This window comes from Dama dama, chromosome 14, assembly GCF_033118175.1.
Source record: "Dama dama isolate Ldn47 chromosome 14, ASM3311817v1, whole genome shotgun sequence".
Taxonomy (NCBI): domain Eukaryota; kingdom Metazoa; phylum Chordata; class Mammalia; order Artiodactyla; family Cervidae; genus Dama; species Dama dama.
This window is the reverse complement of record NC_083694.1, coordinates 66,533,866-66,558,998: the sequence shown is the minus strand read 5'-3', so window position 1 is coordinate 66,558,998 and position 25,133 is coordinate 66,533,866. Positions and strand designations below refer to the sequence as shown.

At 37.7% G+C, this 25,133-nt stretch overlaps 1 protein-coding gene across 4 annotated transcripts in view; it reads left to right on the top strand.

The window, feature by feature from the left end:
* RPS6KC1 (ribosomal protein S6 kinase C1) overlaps nt 1–25,133 on the top strand; it is a 195,606-nt gene that overhangs the window by 94,080 nt on the left and 76,393 nt on the right. For all 4 annotated transcript variants that reach the window (XM_061160965.1, XM_061160968.1, XM_061160964.1 and 1 more), the window contains exon 7: nt 13,981–14,096. In XM_061160965.1, the coding sequence (XP_061016948.1) occupies nt 13,981–14,096 (116 nt within the window). The remainder of the gene's footprint in view (nt 1–13,980; nt 14,097–25,133) is intronic.

The window sequence follows — 25,133 nt, the reverse complement described above, 5'->3', positions numbered from 1 at the left end:
AAGACAGTAAGTTATAATTGGATCATCTCTAGGCGGGAAGGTATTGTTATCAGACTGTGTACTATTGGTATAAAATCATTCACTTACTTTTTTTTTTTTTAATTTATTTTTTTTTTCTTTTTTCTTTATTTATTTTTTTATTTAATTTTTTTTTTCCTATTTTTCTATTTTTTTTTTTCATTCACTTACTTTTGCATTCATTTGTTTAACAAAATTTTGTTGATAGTCTTCTATATGTAATGTTCAGTGATAACACTGAAATGACTATAAACACTGAGGTAACTTTCTGGAACGTAGTATATGGTTAGTAACTGGTAGACATATTTCCTGCTGAGAGGGGTAAGAGGGGCAGGAATAAGTATATGGAGAACTTTTTCACTTTGATGGCTTACTTAAAGAAAGCCAGTTGCTAGGAGGATTTTCATTGTTATCTTGAAATGGGCTTCACATGTGATAAATTCTGGGAGTATTGCTTGACAGATACTTTGAACTGTTTAAATGTGGCAATATGTATATCCTTATCATAGATCAGTCTGAAGAAAGATGGGATGGCGTCTGTTCTAATTCTAGTATTCACTAAGTAAATTTAATTTTTAAGGTGAAAGTGAAAGTGTGTCATGTCCGACTCTGTGATAGCAAGGACTGCAGCCCTCCAGGTACCTCTGTCCATGGGATTCTCCAGGCAAGAATACTGGAGTGGGTTGCCTTTCCTTTCTCCAGGGGATCTTCCTGACTCAGGGATAGAACCTGGGTCTCCTGCATTGCATGCAGATTCTTTACTGCCTGAGCCACCAATGGGATGCATTAAAAGAGTCTGTGAAGCTTCTAGAATTGAGAAGAGTTTACAGATTATAGTCAATATTTCTGCTTATCATTTTATATCATCTAAGGAAAAAAATGTGATTCCATATCATGACATCAAGAAAACAGTTGTTGAGCTGAGTTTCCATAGATTTGCTACTTCTTTTAAGATGTCTCCTGTAGGCAGTGAAAAAATGAATAAAAGCTTTTGTATGGCTTGGGGGACTTTCCATATCTGTATGGCAGATAAAAAAACTCTTTAAGTTTATGTGGAGTTTGATTTCCAAATTTTTTCCTATCTTATTTTTATTCCATCTTTTAAGAGAAAGTTTTAATTCCTTGGTTTTAATTCTTTATTCCCTTTTCCTTCAATATATCTATAGCTTCTTTTAATCTTTTTATCTTAACCTTTTAGAAGTCTTTTAATTAGAACATAATCCTTAGGGGATTATCATCATCCAGAACATTTAGGGGGTTGTTTATTTACTTATTTTCTTACTTAGAAGAGTTTATTGTCAGAAAGAGAATGTCCAGGTAGTTTTCTTTTGAAGGAATTGAATGATTGGTCTTTTGGATTCTCACCTTTAAAATAAAAATAAGGATTATTTTGAGCAAGGTCTCTTTCCTTTGGGGTCAAAAGTTGTTTTTTTTTTTTTTTCCTTTTATATTTTGGCTTTGCCAGTTCTTTGTTGTGGTGCATGGGCTTAGCTACCCCATGGCATGTGGGGATCTTAGTTCCCTGACCAGGGATTGAACTTGTGTTCCCTGCATGGGAAGGCAGATTCCTAGCCACTGGACCACTAGGGAAGTCCCAAAAGGGTTTATTATACGTGTTATCTCACTGGTCCTAACTGGGAAATTCCACATCTATTGGTTAAGATTCCAATCCTTGGAAAGGTTGAAATTACAGTTGGATTTGGTATTAAGTCTTGGTTTGGTGACATGCGTTTAGCACAAGTGACTCCATTCTGGACCTGTTGTTTCTTTTTCTTTTTTTTTAAACAATTCTTCCCTTTTGATCAAACCCTTAGCTAAACTGAGATATGTGATCAAAGTTTAAGGTTCAATATAATGTACCAGGGAGATTATTATGAGTATAATAATCAAAAGCAAGATAATTCCCAGTATTTGGAGTGACTATTGGAGCCATGGTCCCCAGGATCCAAATTAATCAAGACCAAATAAATCAAAGAACAACCCTCCTGAAGGAGCCACCTTTTTAACCAGGTGGCTTGCTCAGTGATCTTATGTAATTGTTTCAGCTTCCACTGAACTGTTAATCTAGGCACAGCAGGTTGTGTTGGCCACAGCACCTCCCTGCTCAGCTAAAAGATAATTAAGGGCTATTCTGTTTTGAGGAACAATTCTGGCTGAAGAGTCTGAGGATTTTTGGGGGACAGCTGTTGTTTTGTTTTGGTAGCAGATTCTTGAATATCTTTTAAGAACTGAGGAGAATTTTAAAATCACATTCTCACTTACATTTACTCCTCACTAGGGAGGCATGGTGTTGCCAAAGGAGGTGAATTCTGAGTCATGAACACCTCCTGGTAGGTCTTTTCTAACTTTCTGATGTAAATCCATGGGAGTCAGCCATTGAGGTGACTAGTTCATTTTGGAAAGTTAGGGGTGCTGTTAGATAACCGAAGAGGCATCACATAGTTGTATGCCAGCCATCTAGGCATGCATGGGCCCAAGGAGAATTATAGCCAAACAAACAAAGACAGACCCTATCGGGGCACAAACCGTTGCTGTTAAAGTGATGCTGCTAACGGGTCATTCACAGGGATTGCTGTTTTTAGTGTTCAGGCCAGGCGTCAACTAGGATTTTAGTGCATACAGAAAGAAAATCTTTTCATATGAAATAAAGATGCACACACCTCACAAAGATGGGTGCTGCTGGTGAGATCTCCTAGTGAGTGGGGGCAGATTCATCTAGATAATCATGGGAATGTCGGGGTGCAAGTGATCTAAAATTATGCAGGTGATTGTGTCTAGCTTGTAAGTATTGTAATTGGAGAAAAGATAAAAACAGTACTTGATGTTCTGACCACAAGAGTTGAAGTTGGTGAGAGCCCTCCAGGTTGAGGGGGTGGTGCTGATCATAGTTTCCATTGGCATCGGGAATGGAAGAGGAATTGGTCACAGGACTGACCAGGGGACCTCTAGCGTTGGTAGATTAGAATCTTTAGTGACAAACCCAGCAGGCTGACGTGTCACCCTACTTAGGACTGGACTGAGAGATATGGAAATGTCTTTCCAATTGCAGAGTAAGGGAAAGAAAGAGAAGAAGAAAGGGTTTCATGTTTTGTCTTGATCTGACATCATGGGCAGAAGCAATCTACCCTGATGTCAGCTACTGCTCTCCCTTGACAGTTTGAGTCAGAGGTCCTTCGTGCCTCTCCAGGACCAGATGTCAGGGGGAGCTGTCTTCAGCTGTGAGACACATATCCATGGCTCAAGTGCCTGAAGTCTGACTGCTGTCTGGGCAGGGAAGAGGACCTGGTTATTATAGTCCCTTCCAAGAAGATTCAAGGGCAGTCTTTGTTTTTGGTAATTTTTAATTAGAAGGGTCAGAGAAAATTAGAAATGTTAATTTGGAGAGTTGTAGCCAGATATTTGAGGAAACTAGAAGAATTTAGGATCTAGTTCAGTTCCTAGGTGTATCACAAAACCTCAAAAACAGTTGATAGGGTTAAACTCTAAAACAGACAAAAGTTCAGGCATAATTTTTCTCCATACAATTATCTCCACTTCTCTTTTTTAAGGATAATTACAGTAAAACTAATTAGTTTGCATTAGACTGGCCTGATTATTTACACAAATGCAGCAAGAATAATGATTGTGTAAGTTCTTTTTAAGACTGCTTTGGTGGAAATTTTCATAAGGGATCTCAGATTGAACTCCTACAATCCTTTGAGACTAGGAAGCCAATCTAAGAATCATCACTAGATTCTCCTTGCAGTACCTACCGTCTGAGTGAACTCCTTTCTGCAAGGTTGCAGGGCCTGCCAGGAAGTGTAACGTTCCATACTCATCTGGTAAGGCTGATGGTAAACGTATAAAGTAAGGCACTAGGCCAATTTTTCCAAGCTGTCTGGTCATATCTGGGTCTGTACACATTTCTCTCAAATATGACATTCTGTTTAAAGCCTTTGTGATATAGCCAGTGTTTCCAGTTGTGTTCTGGTATAATGAGAACAGATTCTTATTGAACTTATGCAAATAGTGAAATTTATTACAATGAAAAGAATACCAAGAGTTTCTGAATTTTGGTGAGATCAAGTAAGGAGAAAAAGTAAATGTTTCACTTTAGTTCACAAATGTTTATTACCAAATTGCTGAAAGCTTTTAAGAGAAAAGAGAATTTCCTTAAACCTGGAAGACAAAACACAAAAGAATCAGCAATGTTTTAAACAAAAAAACTCATAAAAAATTATACTCTTCTGTATCAGTTCATTCAGTCCTATGCAGTTTTTGATCTTCATCTTTCGTTAGCAGTTTTATGAATCTAGTTTTTCCTTAGAGTTCTATAAATTCTTACCCAGTTGGTATTATGATCTGAAAGTTACCATAAACTTGTATCCTAGAGTATCTGTCAGTGCTTTTTAGAAATTTCTCTGATGAAAGAACACTTTTTAGGAACGCTTTAGGAAAAACCTCAGAGTAAAGCAATAACTGTCTGTAAATGTCAAAAGACTTAAAATGCCATGGTTAAAGATCTGATTAGAATTCATTACAGCGTAGTTGACAGGGAAATTTGGTTATTTCTATGATACATAGCACTCTAAGACAATAACTAGAATTATGACTGATAACATTATCAGTTATTATTGTTGCTATTATAAATAAAATATCACTATGTGTATTATAATGTTTTCTCACAACATTACCAGATAGTAACATATATCAGATTTCTAGAAACTTCATATAATTTTAAAAACATCTATATACCTATATAAATACAACATAAAGAAAGTTTAGTATTTTTATTTCTCAATGCTTCTTCACATGTAATTTAACATATCAAATAAGTTTTATTAGTTTAACATCTATCTTTTTATGATAAGAGAGAACGAATCTTTTGCAGTATGCTCGGGGCCCTCTAAAAAAAAATCTCAAAGTTAGTTTGAGGTCAAAAAGACTTCTTTTAGAATTTGATTTTTGGGAAGTTTGTCAAAAATATTAAAAGGTTTAAAAACACTTGGTCACATAGGGTCATAGGACACTGAGAAACAATACTTATATATTTAACCAAAGTGGCAAAGACTTTATAGGCAAATATAGATTACGTAGTTCTAAATGATAATTAGCTCTTTTAATATTGAGAGGACTAGGTTTAAGAAGTCAAAAATCTGATATAGACAACAGGAACATAGGTGGTTATTTTGACAAAGTGTAAGATCTTTGTGTCCCCCACCTCCTCCCTGGCAGATTGTTGAAAAGGTAAAGAAAAACCTTTTATAATCTCTGATTGTCAAAAGCAGACCAATAGTCCAAGAAAGCTTTGTCCCTTTCAACAGGGAGAAAGTCAAATTCTAATTTTATACCAGCTTACTTTTGATATTAAAACTTAATCATACTCATTCCAATCTTAGCCAGTCCTGATAACACATACAATTCCTTTTCCTTATTATTTCTAGTAGTTTTAATTATCAATGTTAGAATTTTTAACCCTTAAAAACCTTGTTTTTAAACTTGTTTAGAAAACTTGTTTCTAGTGAAAACTGGGAAGTAAGCAATTATGAACTATCTTTCACATTAGCATTCTGTGGATTGGCAGATAAATAGTTTTTAAATTTTCGAAATGTGCTTTCTTATAGTTTCTCAGTGTGACAAAAACATGCTTATTAAGAGGACAAAATGCCTTTAATTTCTCTATAAGAAAACCCCCAAGTTAAATAAACTTGTGTTCAGTAATTAATATTTCGGTGCTCTACCTTGTTTGGAAATGATCTAGATATTTAATGACTATCATTTAACTTAATGGAATTTCAGGTTACCTTAAAGATTTGGAGACACGATTAGAAAGTTCACCTAAAAACTTTATCCTCCTTACATCTATTTCATTTACTTGTTTTTAACAATTATGTTTAGACTGCTCACAAAAGCTTCATGAGACATTAGACAATGTCAGTGTTCATTCTAAGCCATTTTTCTTGCTGACAAAATTTGTATTAGATAACATGAACTTATTTGATCTTTAGTGAACCTGGGTTGAATGAAAGGTGTATACTTTGATTATTTTTAATATCAATAACTTTAAAGACATGTCTGTTTTAATTAAATCAACAAACTTAGAACAATCTTATTTACTAAATGTTATCTCAGATCATGTGAATCTCAAAAGCATTGTGGTTGATTTTTCTTATTTTTTAAAGAATTTTTATGGATACATGATTTATATAAGTATTTAATTTTTTGTAGGCCAATTAAATAGAGCTCTTCTATAAATTCATTTTGGCTGTACTATCCAGAAGTAGAAAATATATCTATAACACAAGTATAGGCACATGTGAACGTATAGACAGGCGCGAGCGGGACTGCATAGCTTCTCTACACTTAAGATTTCTCAATTGCTCAAGGTCCAAATGACCTACCCCCAGGTCCCCCCTCCTGTGTTTTTTTTTTTACTGATAAGAATTACCTCTCTGATGTACATTAATATTTACATCCCAAAGGCATAAGAAAAAAATGCAAGTTATAAGACTTTTAAGGTAAATAGGGGAGGTTATGGGACTGGAAAAAGGAATAGGTGAATTTTGGACTGCCTTGAGCTGCATGTCTAGTCTTGCAGAGATTTGTAGGATAAGGACAGTGAATTGAAGTGGCTCAGTCGTGTCTGACGCTTTGTGACCCCATGGACTGTAGCCCACTAGGCTCCTCTGTCCATGGGATTTTCCAGGCAAGAATACTGAAGTAGGTTGCCATTTCCTTCTCCAGAGGATCTTCCCAACCCAAGGATCGAACCCGAGTCTTCCACATTGCAGGCAGATGCTTTAACCATCTGAGCTCTCAATTACTCAAGGAATTGGGTGGTTACTTAAATGACATCATTGGTTGATCCACCCATAAGTCCTTTTAAGGGCTTTAGAAGGTTTTTCTTTGCTGCTGGGTACATCATTTTAGTTTAGGGGTGAAGGCCTTTAAAAGTTCTTACCAGGTTCTGTATATCAGCTTCCAGTTTGGCCAACTTTTGACCACAGAATTGCTTAAAATTTTTTAAATAAAATCTTACCAATTTTCAGCTTGAATAAACAGTAGATATTTCTGATAGTATTGAACAACCCTTTGGACTTAAGAGGCATCCCCTAATGGGGTGAAAACATATTTTTTTCTTTATTGGGTACTACAGACAGAGATCCAGGAGAATTACAATAATTCTTACCCTAGCTAACTTCTGCCAGTTTTTTTCCAAGATCCTGTCTGCAGGTTCTAAGTGGGGTTTAAGGGGAAAGAATGTATCTCTGATGTTTACCAGAATTTGTCAAGGTTTTTAAATTAATTTTTGATTTTAGCTTCCCTTTGGTTGTTTAAGGGAATGATGTAGTAGTTTACCAGAAAATCCTCAGGGGCCTTTACAGGGTCCTTCGTTCAGAGCTGTATGGGGGTACCTTTAAGGCCATTAACCTGATAGACTGTTGTTTATGGTGCTGTAGTCTCTTCAGAGTAGAAAGACAATTCAAACGGAGGACTGCTGGAATGAGTACTAGATAAAGGGAGACAGAGGGGCAGTAGGAGTTGTGTCTGTCTTATAATCCTTTGTTTTAGGTAACCCTTGTGTTTTTAATTTTTTATTAGTTTTTTGTAATGAAACTTTAAAGTTCTTTTTGGCATTTTGAAGCCTTTGGAAGCTTCTGCCTACCAATTAAAATATGTATCTCCTTCTGTTTGTAATTTAATTGGGTTGCTCTTAAGTGTGCATATCAAGTGAATGATCTTGTCTAAGTGCAAAGTTCCCCATAATGGCCATCTTAATTCTAGGTGGTTTTTAGTAAGATTTTTGCCACTTTTGTAGATTTCCAGGATTATGGTTGTTAGACATAAAATCAGCAGGTATGTCAGAAGGGTTTGCTTAACTCTGGATTTTAAAGATTCCGTTATTATTTTTATTATTTTAGCTAAGCCTTTGGATCTCTTGGAGCCAAACAGATACCTAAGGGGGTATGTCATAGCATTGGAGATTTTGTAGTGTTTTACAGTCTGCCTCTGTGTGTGGAAATTTTCTTAAGGTTAACAGGTGACTGAGTGTCAGTATCCCATTCTGTGACCAGCTTATCCTAATTCGGGAGAGGTGTTCTAACAGATCTTAAATTCTTGATCCTTAACCATCAATGTTGAGGCTGTTTTGAATTCTGGGATATTACTAGCATTTAGCCTTTATCTACATAAAATATGACCAAAAAAAAAAAAAAATGTAGCTTAAGGTAATTAAGTTCCAGCCAAGAAGAGGTCCTGTGTGTACCACACCAATGCCCCAATGTGGAACCTTGGACTGGGGAAAGGATTAACCTAGCAGATCTCAATAAATGAGGGCGGTGGACTGGGGTCCCACATAAATAGGGAACTGTACATTACCATGAACAGTTCCTAAGTGAATCTTGGGACAGAGTTAAGGGTTGAGAGTTCTGCTCAAAAACCTGGAAATTACAATCCATAATAAAGTGAGGGATTTGAGTTCCAGGCAAAAGTGTCCATCAGCTCAAGCTGTCTTGCTCTGTAAAGGAAAGCCAATCAGATGTGGAGCTTGATGCAGAGAGAAAGGGGCAAGAAAGACAGCAACCGCAAAAAGCGCTCCACAGGTACCAAACCTGTCTGTCTTGTCCTGGAATGCCATCAGAAGTTTGTTCACTTTGGATCCCAACACTGACTCCCTATCTATTAAGAGAATCCAGCTGAGTAAGTTTGAAGATCCAGTTGGCGTTATTAGTTGATTCATGGACCAGGCAGCCTCCCGTCCAGCAAGCAGAAAGGAGCTCCAGGGAACAGGAAGGGAAAGGTTGTTAAAGCCAGAGAGGGGATGGGACAAGGAAGTCATAAACAGAAAAGAATTGTTTGAGCAAGGCACCTTCTTTGGGAGACAAAAATATTTATTGGCCAGTTACCCCCTGGTGCTGCCCAGGAAATTCCAGACTGACTGGTTAAGATTCCAGTCCTGGGGAAGTTTGAAACTAGTTAGGTTAGGTATTAAGTCTTGGTTTGGTGACATGGGCTTAGCTCAGGTGGTTCCATTTTGGGCTGCTTGTTTCTTTTTTTTGAGGACAGAAAAACTGCGAAACAACATTGAAAGCAATTATAATCGAGGCAGTGCCTGGGCGTGCATGTTACTGTGACTATTGCTTTTACTCTTCTTTGGTGACTCTGAACTTCTAGGGTTCACATAACGTTGAGTTTAGAAAAAACATTAATAGAAGGTTGGTTAAATGCAAATGGGAAGCAGATTTCCTTTCTTGAACCAGGTTTGTGTTATTCATGGAAAGGCTGATGGCTCCATATTTGTGAATCGTGTGTAGAACCATAAATTACAGTTCTTCTCAAGGTTGCCTTTTGTTGTCAGAACACTTAAGCATAAGTCAAAAATGGTAGGCTTTCCCTGAAAAGAACAAAAAAAACCCATTAAATACAATAAATCAGCACTTAAAAAACAACTCTCACCACCAAGGCCATCTCAAATAGGCGTCTTCTTTTACATGACTGAAGTTGTTTTAAAAAAAAGAATCACTAACAAACAAAAACTTATTGCAGCAAACCCAGGTTGATTTGGATGTTCTTTCTTATCTGATAAATTTGAATGAAAACCAGGCACCCTTAACCAAGAGTAATGTGGCATAGAGCCTGTTGGATAGTGTGGAGTAGAGGAGTAGAGATCAGAATATAAGATGTGATTAGGTACAGTCTTATATGGGAATTAAATTCTGTGCATGTGAAGACGATCAAGTATGATCACAATGCTCTTGAGAATCCCCTAAAATTTCCCATAAAGTACAAATGTAGACACACTGACTTTCCAGAAGTCTAACGTGGGGCTTCCCGGGTGGCTCAGTGGTGGGGAATCCGCCTGCCAGTGCGGGAGACACATGTTTGATCCCACATGCGGCGGAGCTGCCAAGCCTGTCGCCATATCTGCTGAGCCTGTGCACGAGAGCCTGTGCTCCTCAACGGGAGAAACCACCCCAGAGAGAAGCCCATGCAATACAGCTGGAGGGTGGCCCCTGCTCCCTGCAATTGGAGAAACACCCCTGCGGCAGTGAGGACCCAGCATAGCCAGCAATAAACACATAAAATTATTTTTAAAAAAAGTTCAACATGGTCAGTTCTTCCTTTAGCATTGCTTTTCTTTTGTTGAATCACTGATGAGGCATTAGCTATATTCTTTTTTAGTGTCCAAGGGTAGATAGAATAACAGAACTGGAAGAATCAACTTTTCTAGTTCTTGAAACTGATCTTCATTATTTCTGTGAATAAAAATGCCCTTTTAAAAAAAAAACAAAACAAACAGATAAATGAGTGGCCTTTGTTTTCCAAAGAAATCCTTGGGTAAGAAGGATGTTTGACAGCCCAGTTTTTCTCCTAGAGACCCATTCTCTTTTACATAGTGTGAAATATAGATACCTCTTCATAGCTGTGATTTCACTGTGTGCTGTCTGATTTCTTCAGTCTCTTTCCTTCTCTCTGATTCAGGCTCCTACCTCAACTCCTTAGGTTTATTTTCTCCTCATCTTTGTTCCCATACTCGCTTGAATTGTACTTGCCCTGGGCTCTGTATTTTTCTTGTTCTACTCAGTAATAGTAGAATAATCTAATTCACATTCAATTATGTGAAGTGTGGTGGCATAAGACCTGGTTTAGGTTTAGGTTAAGTTAACTTTGTGACCGAGAAAGGCATTTCACTTCTCCAAGCCTCCATTTCCTTCGTTATGAAAAGAAGGTAATACAGAAGGAATTTGTTGTGATGAAGGAGTGGCCAGATGGTGATGGCCTCTTGGGTAAATAAGAATTTCACAATTCTATTATCTGTAGTTGGTGCCTTCTGGAAAAACTTCTCTGAGGAAACTGAGTGAGAGTTGGTGCTCTGAGAAATGCAGGATAGGCAGGCCAGTGCTTCTAAGATCGTCAGTGACAACTTAAAAAAATACTTATTTGGCTGAACAGGTTCTTGGTTGCAGCCCGCAGGGGCTTTGATCTGAATTCACTGTGGCATGTGGGATCTTTTCCGTTGCAGCCTGCAAATTATTTGTTGTGGTGTTTGGGATCTAGTTCCCCAACCAGGGATCGATCTTGGGCCCCCTGTAATGGGAGCTTGGAGTCTTATCCACTGAACCACCAGGGAAGTCCCTCAATAACAACTTTGAAATTTCTCCTCATTTCTATTCAGCTACACTCTCTTTTTTTACAAGCTCTATAATCACCCTGATTCTATTCTCTCTCTTGATTTGAGGTAAAGAAATATGGGTTGACTCAATATATACAAAACATCTTTTATTGGACGCCAGAACTTTTTGACCTACGGTTGTTAAAGAAATAGTGGAAGCAGCTTTTCTGTTTTGACTGGAAAAGCACAGTAGAAATTCTTGTTCTGAATGATCAACAGAAATAAATGTAGAAAACTTACTGAAGGTATTGGTTTATTTCTAGGTAGCATGTTAAATATATATCCATTTTTTAAAGCATTTATAGATATATTACTGAAGAAATAATAGTCACATGACCTAGTATGGGGTTAGTAGTAAAATTCCAGGTAGCCTGGTCTCCCCGAAAAATAATCATAAGTTTTGTGTGTGTCTTAAAAGGAAGATTAAGAAATTAAGAAGGTAAAAGTAAAAAGTTTTGATTAAGTAAAATCTGTTTAAAGTCACATTTATAAATAATGTGATTAGTTGGACTTACTCTGGAAATCGATAGATTGATCTTTTCTCTCTGGGACTCACAAACCTCAGCAAGTATCCTGCAGCAGCAATCTGCAAGAGGTGGTTTTCATCCTTGGCTGCTGCTGTTGATCAGCAGTGCTTGTGACCTACTTTTAAGGGGCTGATAAGGAAGGAGTCCTAGTATGTATATTTAAAGTTACATTTAAAAAGCCTTCCAGTATTTCCATCACTTCATTGTTGTTTCCATGGAAGCGGAACCACTATCAGCAGCAGGAGTCCATTTCAACTGCTAGTTTCCGGTTCTTTTTTCTCTGTTACTATGGTGACTGCCTAGGAAGTGACAGAAATACCAAAAGTTTAAAAAGCAGCAATTTGATTACAAAATAGGGTTTTACCTCTAGCTTTAAATAGGTGTTTTATAGTCTTGACATTTTTGAATTTCAAATTACTTTGTGAGAAATTAATTTTTTTTTCTTTTGAAAAAGTAATATTTTGAAGTTTTATTAGAGGTTAATTACACTGAAGGTTTCCCGGGTGGCACAGTGGTAAAGAATCCTCCTGCCAAGGCAGGAGACACAAGAGGTTCAATCCCCGGGTAGGGAAGATCCCCCTGGAGGAGGAAATGGCAACCCACTCCAGTATTCTTGCCTGGGAAATCCCATGGACAGAGGAGCCTGGTGGGCCAAAGTCCATGGGGTCACGAAGAGTTGGACATGATTGAGAGACTGAACAACCATAAAGGAGAGAAGAGGAATTGTAAGGTAAAGGCTGTGAAAGGAAAGATATTTAAGCAAAATTGCAATCCCAGCTTTCTTGGAGTTTTTCTTTGAGGTCTGTGTTCATTCAGGGTTCTTTGGTTTACATGTGATACAATCCACTACCTTAGGATTGGAGGTCCAGCTGAAATCAGAGGCCCCAGTCACAGTAGAGTTTCTCTTTTTGTCTCTCATATTTACGTTTATCAAGTTCCTTCTTGTCGTTTTTTTTTTTTCCTTTGACAGAAACTATGGCTGTTGGCAGTCCCAGTCATCTTCTTTTCAGCACCAGTTACACGGAAGACTGGCCCAGTTTGTGTTGGGTCAACTTCTCCCTTCTCCGGCTGTGGCCAGGAGGGTGGGGTTCTGATTGGCTCTGCTGTAACAGGGAGGCTCACCCTTGGCTAACAAGTAGTGATTGGAGGGGCTGAGATCTGAAATAAGGTAGAAGCTCTCATTCAAACCATGTTAAGGGTCGGTGAACACAACCTGGAATCAATCTGAGGAAGAGGTTCAGAGTTGAAATGACTTATCGGACACATGACTAATGAGAAGCAGGGCCAGAATTCAGATAACCAGGGTTTCTGGGATGTAATCTGGAGTACTCTCCACTCTGTGATATTACATTTTGGTTAACAGCTTCATTCAGAAGGTGCATAAGGTGAATTATAAAAACTACTGTGTATTATTAAGTGCTTTGATAAAAATGTCATGCACAGTATTGAGTAGTGTTTTTTTTTTTTTTTTTTGAGTAGTGTTTATGAAAGGAACCTCAGACATCGTATAGTACAGTGGTGTCAAACTTTTTGACTTTGAGCCCTAGAATCCTTTCTTCAGATGAAATGTTATAGTCGAGTATATAAAATGGATAAAAGCGTCAGATCATCCTGCTCTGGAGAGGAGAGATCCAGGAGTGGACCGCCTTCTCTTTGAGATCCTGAGTTCATTAGAAGCCGCTTTGAATACCCTTCCCTTAGGGAAACTGAGAGCCAGACAGGGTAGTGACCCTATTTCAATTTCAGATAATTATATGTTATAAGAAATGGAGTTACATTCTTGTGTTCAGGTGTAAGGTGGGTGACAGTTTGTTATTAATGAATTAACCATGACACTTGCAAACATTAGAGTTGCCCTGCATACTTTTATTCTCCAGTTTGGTGGCACTTTCACAGCATCTCACATCCATGCCACAGCTCTTACTAAACATCTCTTCCATTGGGTTGGACAACTGAATCCTGTCTGGACTAGCCTAATCTTTTGTCCACAGAGCTTTTTATATCACATTCTTTATATATTGATTCCTCTTACACAATACATCAAGTTCTCTATGTATATTTAAATATGGGACTTTCAGAATGTAGATAAATGCAACTCATCTGGGTAATATTTAGACCTTGCTGATATTAGTAACTTTAATGTCTGTTCCAATTTTGATCTCTCTCGTCTTTTCAATTAGAAATGTGAACAGGTGTTAAATTGGGTAAAAGGAAGTTAATCTTCAGTTTGCGTGAAAGAAAGTTTGCTTTTCACATGTCCTGACTTTTGTTTTCTCCTTTTAGGAGAGTCAAGTCCCACCCGGCGAGAAGCTGTGAAGAGAAGAACTGCAGAATACCTCATGCGAGCAGAGAGTCTCTCTAGCCTTTGTGCGAAACCTCAACTTGATGATGTGTCTCAGGTATGTTTTATGTTTCATTTTGCATTTCCTTTTAGCCGTTTTTGCTGTTTTTTTTTTTTTTTTCCCCCCTCTTGGTTTTCTTTCAGTTAACTAGGATGTTTGAGAATTTTGGTCTTTGGAATTTCATCAATGATTTTCTTTCTTTTTTTTGTTTTTTAACAAATTTTATTGGAAGAATTTTGATACAGTCATTTATTATTTTTTAAAAATACATCTGAGGTTAAAATATACACGTGAATGTCTTCAGTTAGAAAAAAGCAAAATATACATTATGAGCTTGTTGTGTTGTTCTTAGGCAAATCATAATTGCTGACTCTGGTACATTCAAACCAAATTGCAACATGGTCTTTGACATTTCAATCTAGCCTTGTATTCAGACGTTTATTTAGAATAGTTCTGATGGCATCCTCTTCACCAAAGAAATCAAACCCAGATCAAACTTGGCCATTGTTTAGAAACCATTAAAGACAGGGAGATAAAGTGTTGTAGGGGTGTTTAAAATATACAAGAAAGGATTTGACAATTTTTCATTCACAGTATTTCTGACACAGAAGACCCATTTTATTTATTGATGAGACACACACATGTTGGGGCAAAATATCCCTTGGGCAAATATATCACTGAATTCGCTGCTCTTACAGGAAGAAAGGAGACTACTTGGCAAGCTCTTGACAGGATACCTCTAGTCCAAACACCTTTATTGAGCCTAATTGATGTGTGATACATGATACATAAAATCAAATATTAAAATTCAAAATAAAGCTTTTTTTTCTCACCAGCAAAAGAGAAGTTTTACATTGGCAGCAGCAATGAAAAGAGATGGAAAATAAGTAAAACCCAAAGAAACAAAGAGAGGCTCTATGAAAATTTAGTATTTAGAGGGGAAAAAGAGAAGATAAAAACTATTTTAGGAATATTAAATCACTTAATGAATACATGTAGTGTTGCTTTTATAGAAGCACCTTCAAGATATACCTTTGAAAGAGTTTTGGATGAAAATATACCTGGGATAAATGAAATAGAATGTTATACACCAGCCCTTAAAGTACTGGATAATAGGAATATGGTGATTTCCTATTTAAAAATTGGGCTATACGAGATATAAAAATTCAAGTGACCCACGTTTCACAGTCCAAATTCTACCAAGTTCCTGTCCAACCCAGCATGCAAACTGGAAAACGTCTCTGTATTCCCACTATTCCTATATTAAAACGAAGGAGCAGCTTACAAGGTTACTTGAGAAAAAAGTCCAAAGTGAATATAAAGTCACTTATTTCTGCAAAAATGCCACAGAAAAGCTGAGATGTCTTCTGTAATAACAGTAAATTACTGGTTTTACCTTACCTGTATATCCACTGCTGTCTGCAACATTTACTCACTGGTTCATTTACTGAGCATAGAAGTATAAATTTGTGCTAAATTTAGTGACAGTAGGATACATGAGACATTCTTTTTTCCACCATGATCAAAATTACACATATTAAATTCTCAAAGCCATGGGAAAATTCAAAAGAGTTCAAAGTATGATATTAAGTTTAAGCATGCTGCTAAGTCACTTCAGTCATGTCCGACTCTGTGCGACCCCGTAGACAGCAGCCCATCAGTCTCCCCCGTCCCTGGGATTCTCCAGGCAAGAACACTGGAGTGGGTTAAGTTTAAGCATAAACTAATACTAATTAGGAAATCTGTTTCTTACTTTTGAAGAGGTGTCTATAAAATGTTCAGTTCAGTTCAGTTCAGTTCAGTTGCTCAGTCGTGCATGACTCTTTGCGACCCCATGGACTGCAGCACACCAGGCCTCCCTGTCCATCACCAATTCCCGGAGTTTACTCAAACTCAGGTCCATTCAGTCCGTGATGCCATCCAACCATCTCATCCTCTGTCGTCCCCTTCTCCCGCCTTCAGTCTTTCCCAGCATCAGGGTCTTTTCCAGTGAGTCAGTTCTTTCTATCAGGTGGCCAAAGTATTGCAGTTTCAGCTTCAGCATCAGTCCTTCCAATGGATACTCAGGACTGATTTCCTTTAGGATGGTCTGGTTGGATCTCCTTGCAGTCCAAGGGACTCTCAAGACTCTTCTCCAAACCACAGTTCAAAAGCATCCATTCTTTGGTGCTCAGCTTTCTTTAATAGTCCAACTCTCACATCCATACATGACTCCTGGAAAAACCATAGCCTTGACTAGATGGACCTTTGTTGGCAAAGTAATGTCTTTGCTTTTTAATATGCTGTCTAGGTTGGTCTAGGGGCTTCCCTGGTGGCTCAGAGGTTAAAGCGTCCACCTGCAATGCGGGAGCCCTTGGTTCGATCCCTGAGTCAGGAAGATCCCCTGGAGGAGGAAATGGCAACCCACTCCAGTATTCTTGCCTAAAGAATCCCATGGATGGAGGAGTCTGGTGGGCTATAGTCCACGGGGTCACAAAGAGTTGGACACGACTGAGCGACTTCACTTTCTTCACTTTCTAGGTTGGTCATAACTTTGCTTCCAAGGAGTAAGCGTCTTTTAATTTCATAGCTGCAGTCACCATCTGCAGTGATTTTGGAGCCCCCCAAAATAAAGTCTGTCACTGTTTCCACTGTTTCCCCATCTATTTGCCATGAAGTGATGGGACCAGATGCCATGATCTGAATGTTGAGCTTTAAGCCAGTCTTTTCACTCTTCTCTTTTACTTGCATCAAGAGGCTCTTTAGTTCTTCTTCACTTTCTGCCATAAGGGTGATATAACCTGCATATCTGAGGTTATTGATTTTTCTCCTGGCAATCTATAAAATGTAAATCAAGTCACATATCTCTCTCTCATGCAGTGCAAAATTATTTTTACTTCTTAGAAGACAACTTCCTACCATCTAAGTTAACATCTCTTGGCCAGGAGTTCAGTTTCTCTTCACTCACGCTGGTACTGACAATGTTGAGTCAGTCCCTTTTATAAAGCAGCTTACTCTGTGAGTGTCAGGAAAACTTTTTTACTTTTTTTTTTTTAAACAAAAAGTTCTTAAAAGTGCTTAAAGGAGCTCTGATTGTTCATTTTGGCCTGCACATTGTTAGAAGGTGATAAGCATAGGAGTGGGATACAAAGAAGGAAATGAGTCTAAACAAGGTATATATAGCAGCTATTCCTCTTTATCAATTTTGTCATTTTGATTGTTCATGGTTTTGTTTTGCTGTTTTTGTTTACTCACTAAGTCGTGTCCGAATTTTGTGACTCCATGGAGCCTGCTAGTCTCCTCAGTCCATAGGATTTCCCCGACAAGAATACTGGAGTGGGTTGCCATTTCCTTTTCCATCAATGATTTTTTTAAAAGTTATTGATGGGAAGAAAAGCATTAAAGCAAACCATCAAAGGTGAAATAAGATGAGACTCACCTTCTCCTTTTTCTTGGCCCTTTGTTCTTTGTTCTGTGCTTTGCTTAGTTGCTCAGTCGTGTCTGACTCTCTGAAACCCCATGGGCTGTAGCCCGCCAGGCTCCTCTGTCTATGGGGATTCTCCTGGTGGGAATTCCATCCCTAATATCTCTGTGTGTAGAATGACAGTAATTTACACTTTATATTTTATTTGAAATTTTAAATTATGATTCTTATAGCATTCACATATAGTTTTATTGATTCATGCTAAAACTAATAATTTAAGCATAAGTCCTACAAGTGGCAGCTATAGATCACCTGGAATTATAGAGGCATAATTCTAACAGGGATACTTGGGTTATTTAGGGCTACCCCTAGTCTTATGAAGAAAGCAGGTGAATGCTTAAAATGTTAGAAGCATTGTGGTTTATCATTATTGTTTTTATGTTACATCTATCTGGATTTGGCATATTTCTGGAAGGAATTTTTTTTTAAATTAAACTAAGGTTTTATTTTTATGATGCAATTTAAGAGTTACATCTTCTAGAGCAAAAGTGTTTCTTAATGTTTCTAAGGCAGGCTTGTCTGCGTCTCAGATCTGTCCCTTGAAGCCATGGAACATTGGACAAGATACTTAACTCCATCTCTTCGCTTCAGTTTCTACATGTGAATAATGAGGTTAATAGTAATTCCCTGCTAGGTTGTTAGGAATAAATGGGTTAAAAAAGAAATCACGCATGTATGTGGATGCATGCACACACACACTCACATATAAACAATCAAGTGCCTACCTTGTAAAAAGACTGGCTGATAGGCCAAGCTTTTAAGACTAGCTTAATAAGCATTAACCTGTTTTTCATCTCCCCTCATATATTTGCTTTATATACCTTTTTGCACATTTATAAATGCTTTTTATACTTTTTGAAAATTATAAAAGGTTAAAATTTCTAGTTTAGAAACGGACTGTAATCTTGATTCATCAGACCACTAGAAATTTTTCCGCTGCTTTTCTGAGTCCCTTTCATTTTCTTTGTGACCTTTTAAAACGTACAGTTATCAGAACTATACTTCTTAGTGTAAGAATTTCTGTTGTTAAGCAGTTGACCATTCTTTTTAGGACAAATTGTATTACAGTTTGGAAGTAATACACTTTTGTTACTTCTTCTAACATAATAAATGTGTTTAAATAATTTACCTGCTGGATCATTTTCAGATTGTTAATGGTTATAACCGTTCTGTTTGCTAGTCTTTTTCTGTTTTCTGTCATTGTTGTTTCAGTTATATTATTTCTTTTACTATTATTATTTCTTTACTGTTGAATTATTCTTTCTAATTTTAAAATTAAAAAGTATTTTTATTTAATGAGGTGTAATTGACTTAACGATACTATATTTGTTTTAGGTGTACAGCATAGTGATTCAGTATATTTATATATTACAAAACATGCATCACAGTAAGTCTAGTTATCATCTATTACCATATAAAGTTATTACAGTACTATTAGTATTCCTTGTGCTGACTTACTTACTTTATTTTTTTTTTTTATTTTTTTTAGTTTTTTTTTTTTTTTTATTATTATTATTTTTTTCCAGTGGGTTTTGTTATACATTGATATGAATCAGCCATGGATTTACATGTATTCGCAATCCCGATCCCCCCTCCCACCTCCCTCTCCACCCGATTCCTCCGGGTCTTCCCAGTGCACCAGGCCGGAGCACTTGTCTCGTGCATCCCTCCTGGGCTGGTGATCTGTTTCACCATAGATAGTATACATGCTGTTCTTTTGAAATATCCCACCCTCACATTCTCCCACAAAGTTCAAAAGTCTGTTCTGTATTTCTGTGTCTCTTTTTCTGTTCTGCATATAGGGTTATCGTTATCACCTTTCTAAATTCCATATACATGTGTCAGTATGCTGTAATGTTCTTTATCTTTCTGGCTTACTTCACTCTGTATAATGGGCTCCAGCTTCATCCATCTCATTAGGACTAGTTCAAATGAATTCTTTTTAATGGCTGAGTAATATTCCATGGTGTATATGTACCACAGCTTCCTTATCCATTCATCTGCTGATGGGCATCTAGGTTGCTTCCATGTCCTGGCTATTATAAACAGTGCTGCGATGAACATTGGGGTGCACGTGTCTCTTTCAGATCTGGTTTCCTCAGTGTGTATGCCCAGAAGTGGGATTGCTGGGTCATATGGCAGTTCTATGTCCAGTTTTTTAAGGAATCTCCACACTGTTTTCCATAGCGGCTGTACTAGTTTGCATTCCCACCAACAGTGTAAGAGGGTTCCCTTTTCTCCACACCCTCTCCAGCATTTATTGCTTGTAGACTTTTGGATAGCAGCCATCCTGGCTGGCGTGTAATGGTACCTCATTGTGGTTTTGATTTGCATTTCTCTAATAATGAGTGATGTTGAGCATCTTTTCATGTGTTTGTTAGCCATCTGTATGTCTTCTTTGGAGAAATGTCTGTTTAGTTCTTTGGCCCATTTTTTGATTGGGTCATTTATTTTTCTGGAATTGAGCTGCAGGAGTTGCTTGTATATTTTTGAGATTAATCCTTTGTCTGTTTCTTCATTTGCTATTATTTTCTCCCAATCTGAGGGCTGTCTTTTCACCTTACTTATAGTTTCCTTTGTAGTGCAAAAGCTTTTAAGTTTCATTAGGTCCCATTTGTTTAGTTTTGCTTTTATTTCCAATATTCTGGGAGGTGGGTCATAGAGGATCTTGCTTTGATTTATGTCGGAGAGTGTTTTGCCTATGTTCTCCTCTAGGAGTTTTATAGTTTCTGGTCTTACATTTAGAATCAGAAGTTGTTTTGCGAAGTTTGCTCTGCGTTCAGTTATTCTTTTGATGAATTTGTAGGAGAGAAAGTGGTCTCCCCGTCCTACTCCTCCGCCATCTTCTGACTTACTTACTTTAAACTGAAAGTTTTTAGCTCGTAATCTCCCTTACCTATTTCACTCAACTCTCCCCACCTCCCTTCTGGAAACCACCAGTTTGTATCTCTGTGTCTGTTTCTGTTTTGTTATGTTTATACATTTGTTTTTTAGATTCTATATATAAGTGAAATCATATGCTATTTGTCTTTCTTGTCGGATTTAGTTTACTTAGCGTAATATCCTCTAAGTCCATGAATGTTGTTGCAAATGACAGGATTGCATTTAAATATTTTTAAATGGAGTATTTCTCTGAAGGTTACTTTGAGTTCAGTTCTTATTTTCTGTGGAGTTGGCAACTACCAGTGTGTATATTCTCCATCTATTTTGGGGGGACATTGATAAACATATTAAATAGGATGGGCCTCTATGAACTCATTTTTTTTTTTTTTTTTTTTTTACTAAATCCATCTTGTATATAAATACAGTTGATCTTGAACAACATGGGCTTGGACAGTGTGGGTCTACTTACATGTGAATTTTTTTCAACAGTAGTACTGCAGGATCTGTTGTTCAGTTGCTGAGTTGTGTCTGACTCTGTGACCCCATGGACCATCGCTTACCAGGCTCTTCTGTCCTGCACTGTGTCCTAGAGTTTGCTCAAATTCATGTCCATTGAATTGGTGATGCTATCCAACCATCTCATCCTCTGCTGTCCTCTTCAATCTTTCCCAGCATCAGAATCTTTTCCAGTGCCTATCACCTTGCATCTGGTAGCAAAGTGTTGGAGCTTCAGCATCAGTTCTTCCAATGACTATTCAGAGTTGATTTCTTTTAGGATTGACTAAAGTCTAAGGGTCTCTCAAGAGTCTTCTCCAGCACCACTATTGAAAGCATTAAATCTCCGGTGCTAAGCCTTCTTTATGGTCCAGTTCTCACAGCCATACATGACTACTGAAAAAAAACATACCTTTGACTGTATGGACCTTTGTTGGCAAAGTGATGTCTTTACTTTTTAATATGCTCTCTAGATTGGTCGTAGTTTTTCTTCCAAGGAGCAAGTGTCTCTTAATTTTGTGGCTGCAGTCACCATCCACAGTGATTTTAGAGCCCAAGAAAATAAAGTCTTTCACTGTTTCCATTTTATTCCTCAGCTATTTCCCATTAAGTGATGGGGCTGGATGCTGTGATCTTAGTTTTTTTAATGTTGAGTTTCAAGCCAGCTCTTTCACTCTCCTCTTTCACCTTCATCAAGAGGCTCATTAATTCCTTTTCATTTTCTGTCATTAGAGTGGTATCATCTGCATATCTGAGGTTGTTGGTATTTCTCCCGGCAATCTTGAGTCCAGCTTGTGAATCATCCAGCCTGGCATTTCTACTCATCCTTACTCATTCAGACTCCCTATTTATACATTCTCTGTTACAGTTCCCCATAATCACTTCTATAAGGCAATAACTTATTAAGCAAATAAATATATGAAGCCTGCTGTGTAACTTTTGACTTTGAGAAAGGAACCATGATGTTTATCAGTCAGAATTTTCTTTCAGGCATAGTTTTAAATGAAAATAAATCAAAAGAGATTTAGTATAGGGAAGCTGATTGTATTAGATTATATGAATTCATTAGCATCTAAGACTCTGTGTGTATACAGTATCAAACTAGGTATGCATTGGAGTTACACCAACACAGTCTCTGCTCTTGCACACCCTGAAGCAGGGATTTCCAACCTCTAGGATTTAATGCATGGTGATATGAGATGGAGCCGATGTAATAATAATAGAAATAAAGTGCACAGTAAATGTAATGTGCTTGAATCGTCCCCAAACCATCCCCCTTCCACCCCGGTCGATGGAAAAATTGTCTTCCATGAAGCCAGTCCCTAGTGCCAGAAAGGTTTGGGACCACTGCCCTAAAGTGTAATTGAGGACCCAATATATGTGCATAATTGAGGTAACAAACGTTAGAATTGTAAGAGCCATATAGAATAATAAAAACTTGTATCGGCAGGGGTTAAAAAGGGGTACCTAGTGAATTAGATTTGATATGCTAGGATTTTTGTCCCCAGTTCTTGGGCAATTAAGAGCAAGGTGTTTTTCTTTTAGAGTAAGCGTTTACTTTTTATTTTCACTTTTGTATTTTACTATATTAATGTGTGTGTGCGTGTGCGTGTGCGTGTGCACACATGTATGCTCAGTTGTGCCTGAAACTCTTTGTGACCCCATGGACCTTCAGGTTCCTCCATTCGTGGAATTTTCCAGGCAACAATACTGAAACGGGTTGCAGTTTCCTCCCCCAGGGGAATCTTCAGAACCCGGGGATTGAACCCACCTCTCCTACATTGTTCTATCATTGTGCCACCTGGGAAGCCCTTACTCTTTTAAACCTGGCCCTTATTTAGGTTAGAGACATGCTTGATTATTTTTTGCCTGAAATTTAATGGAAATGTCTTTTGGAGGTTGTTGATTAGCTTGATGAATTTATTTCTCTTCTTTAACCATATTTGGACCATAGTGTCAAACACTACAGCAAGTGAATTGATATAAATCATTTTTGGCAAATCTTTAATTCTCTGCAGAGCAGATATTTTTCTTTCTTGAACACACAAACAAACATTTGTTTCTAGCCTGGTTGTTAAGAAAATAAAAGAATCTTCCTTTTCGGCTTTGAATGTTTTTGTTGATCACTGTTTTTCCTTTGGGGCAGTCTAGGTCATGACTTACTTTACCTGAGTTTTCTGTGATAGTTCAAACTTTTGCTTTCTTGAATTTACTTGAGACTCTTATGTGGTAAATAAAAAAGTTCCAAATTTTTCCAGTTGTTGTTGATAATATCTTTATCAAAAAAAAGGACAGAAAGGAGCAAAAGCACTATCCTACTCTTTCTTTTCTTCATTACTGGAAAGCCCTGAGGAAATTTAAAGACCAAATCTCAAAAAAAAAAGAAAAAAAAGAAGTGAACTTTGCGTAAACTAAAGATACCTGGCTCAGATGATAAAGAATTCGCCTGCAGTGCAGGAGACCAGGGTTCGATCCCTGGGTCAGGAAGATCCCCTGGAGAAGGGAATGGCAAACCACTCTAGTATTTTTGTCCTGAGAATTCCATGGATTGAGGAACCTGGTGGGCTACAGTCCATGGAGTTGCAAAGAGTTGGACACAACTGAATGACTACAACTTTCACTTAAAGTTGCAGTTTTAACTAAAGGAGATGAATTTCTTTTTCCTTTTTTTGAACTTTAGATGACTTTGAATGATTTAAGAATTAGTAGTTTTAAAGGAGATTTCCCTGTAAAAGACATGGGATAGCTTATTTGCTATTTTTAGCTCTAGGAATTTAGAACTCAAGATCAATGAAATTTAGAAAAAGTAAATGGTCTAAATTTAGGACATAAAAGATTGTGTAGTTTCTAAAGTATGAATACATCTTTTACTTGCAGTTATAAGGTATGAATGGAAACACATGGGCTCCACATTTGTGGAGTAAACCAACTGCACACTGAAGATAGTTGGGGAGAAGAAATGCTAGAAAGTTCTCAAAAACAAAACTTGAATTTGCTGTGCACCAGCAACTACTGACATAACATTTGAATTGGATTAGGTGTTATAAGTAGTTAGAGATGATTTAAAGTATATGGGTGGATATGCGTAGGTTATACGCCATTTTATATAAGGGACTTGAGCATCTGTGCATTTTAGTATTCATGGGGATCCTTGAATCAGTCTCCTGCATATTGGTTCCAGGGACAACTGTGTGTAGAATGTATGCATTTCCTGAGTATTTCATAGATCCTGAGTATAGTTGCTATAATATTGAAAGTATTTCACCGTTGTGCATTTTGTTTACTAGTATTACTGGTATGTCTCAATTCTTCTTCAGCAAATACTTTAGAACGAATGTCGTGTCACCCTTAATGAGACCATGGGCAAAGCAAAGATGGCAGTCAGGTGCACTCCCGGTCAGTAATAGGACTGCAGTTAGGAGTCATGCTTGAAATGTGATCTAAGAGAGACTTGTTTAGGAGTTTGAGTATTGAGGGTTAACAGGTTGCCAGTGAAAGTCTTGGCAAAGCCAAAAGTCTACAGATGAAGCCAAGTTCAGAAACTAGTGCAGTTAGCTCTCATGGTTCAGAGTGTGGATTCTTGATATGTTCTTGGTAGAACTTTCCTTCTGCCTTTTCCCACCCAGATAATGCTGGCTTAACTCTCAGGTTATTTAAGGACAAGTAGCTAACCTTATTCCACATACAGTTGGTGGACCAGCAGCCCAGCATCACCTGGTAGCTTCTTGGAAATGCAGATTCGTGGGCTCCACCACGGACTGACTGAGTCCAAATCTCCATTTTCACCATGTCCTTGGGTGATGTGCATGCACGTTAAAAGTTTGAAAAGTACCTCACTAACAGATTGTTAAGAATTGAGATAGATCTCATTGAGAAAAGGGAATAATATCAAGTAAAAAAGACTCTGGGCTGGATGAGCAACAACTTAAAAAAAAAAAAGAACCCAAATGAAAAAAAAGGCAAGCTTCACTTAGCCACGTAAACAGTGTCAAACAGTGATAGTAAACAGGTCTCACTAGTGTGCTGATAACTCTGTTCACTGGTGGTGGCCGCCAAGAGCCTTGTATTGCAAGACAGAGGGTGGACTAACAGAGTCTGCCATAGGCTGGAGCAGTTGAGTGTGGTACATACTTGCCATCTTTGCTTCTGAAAGTTGGTGGATTATCACATATTCTTGTGTTTCCCCCCCGCTTCCAAACCTCCTGTATTTAGCATTGAACTTTTTGCTTCTCTAGGCATCTTCTGATATTGTA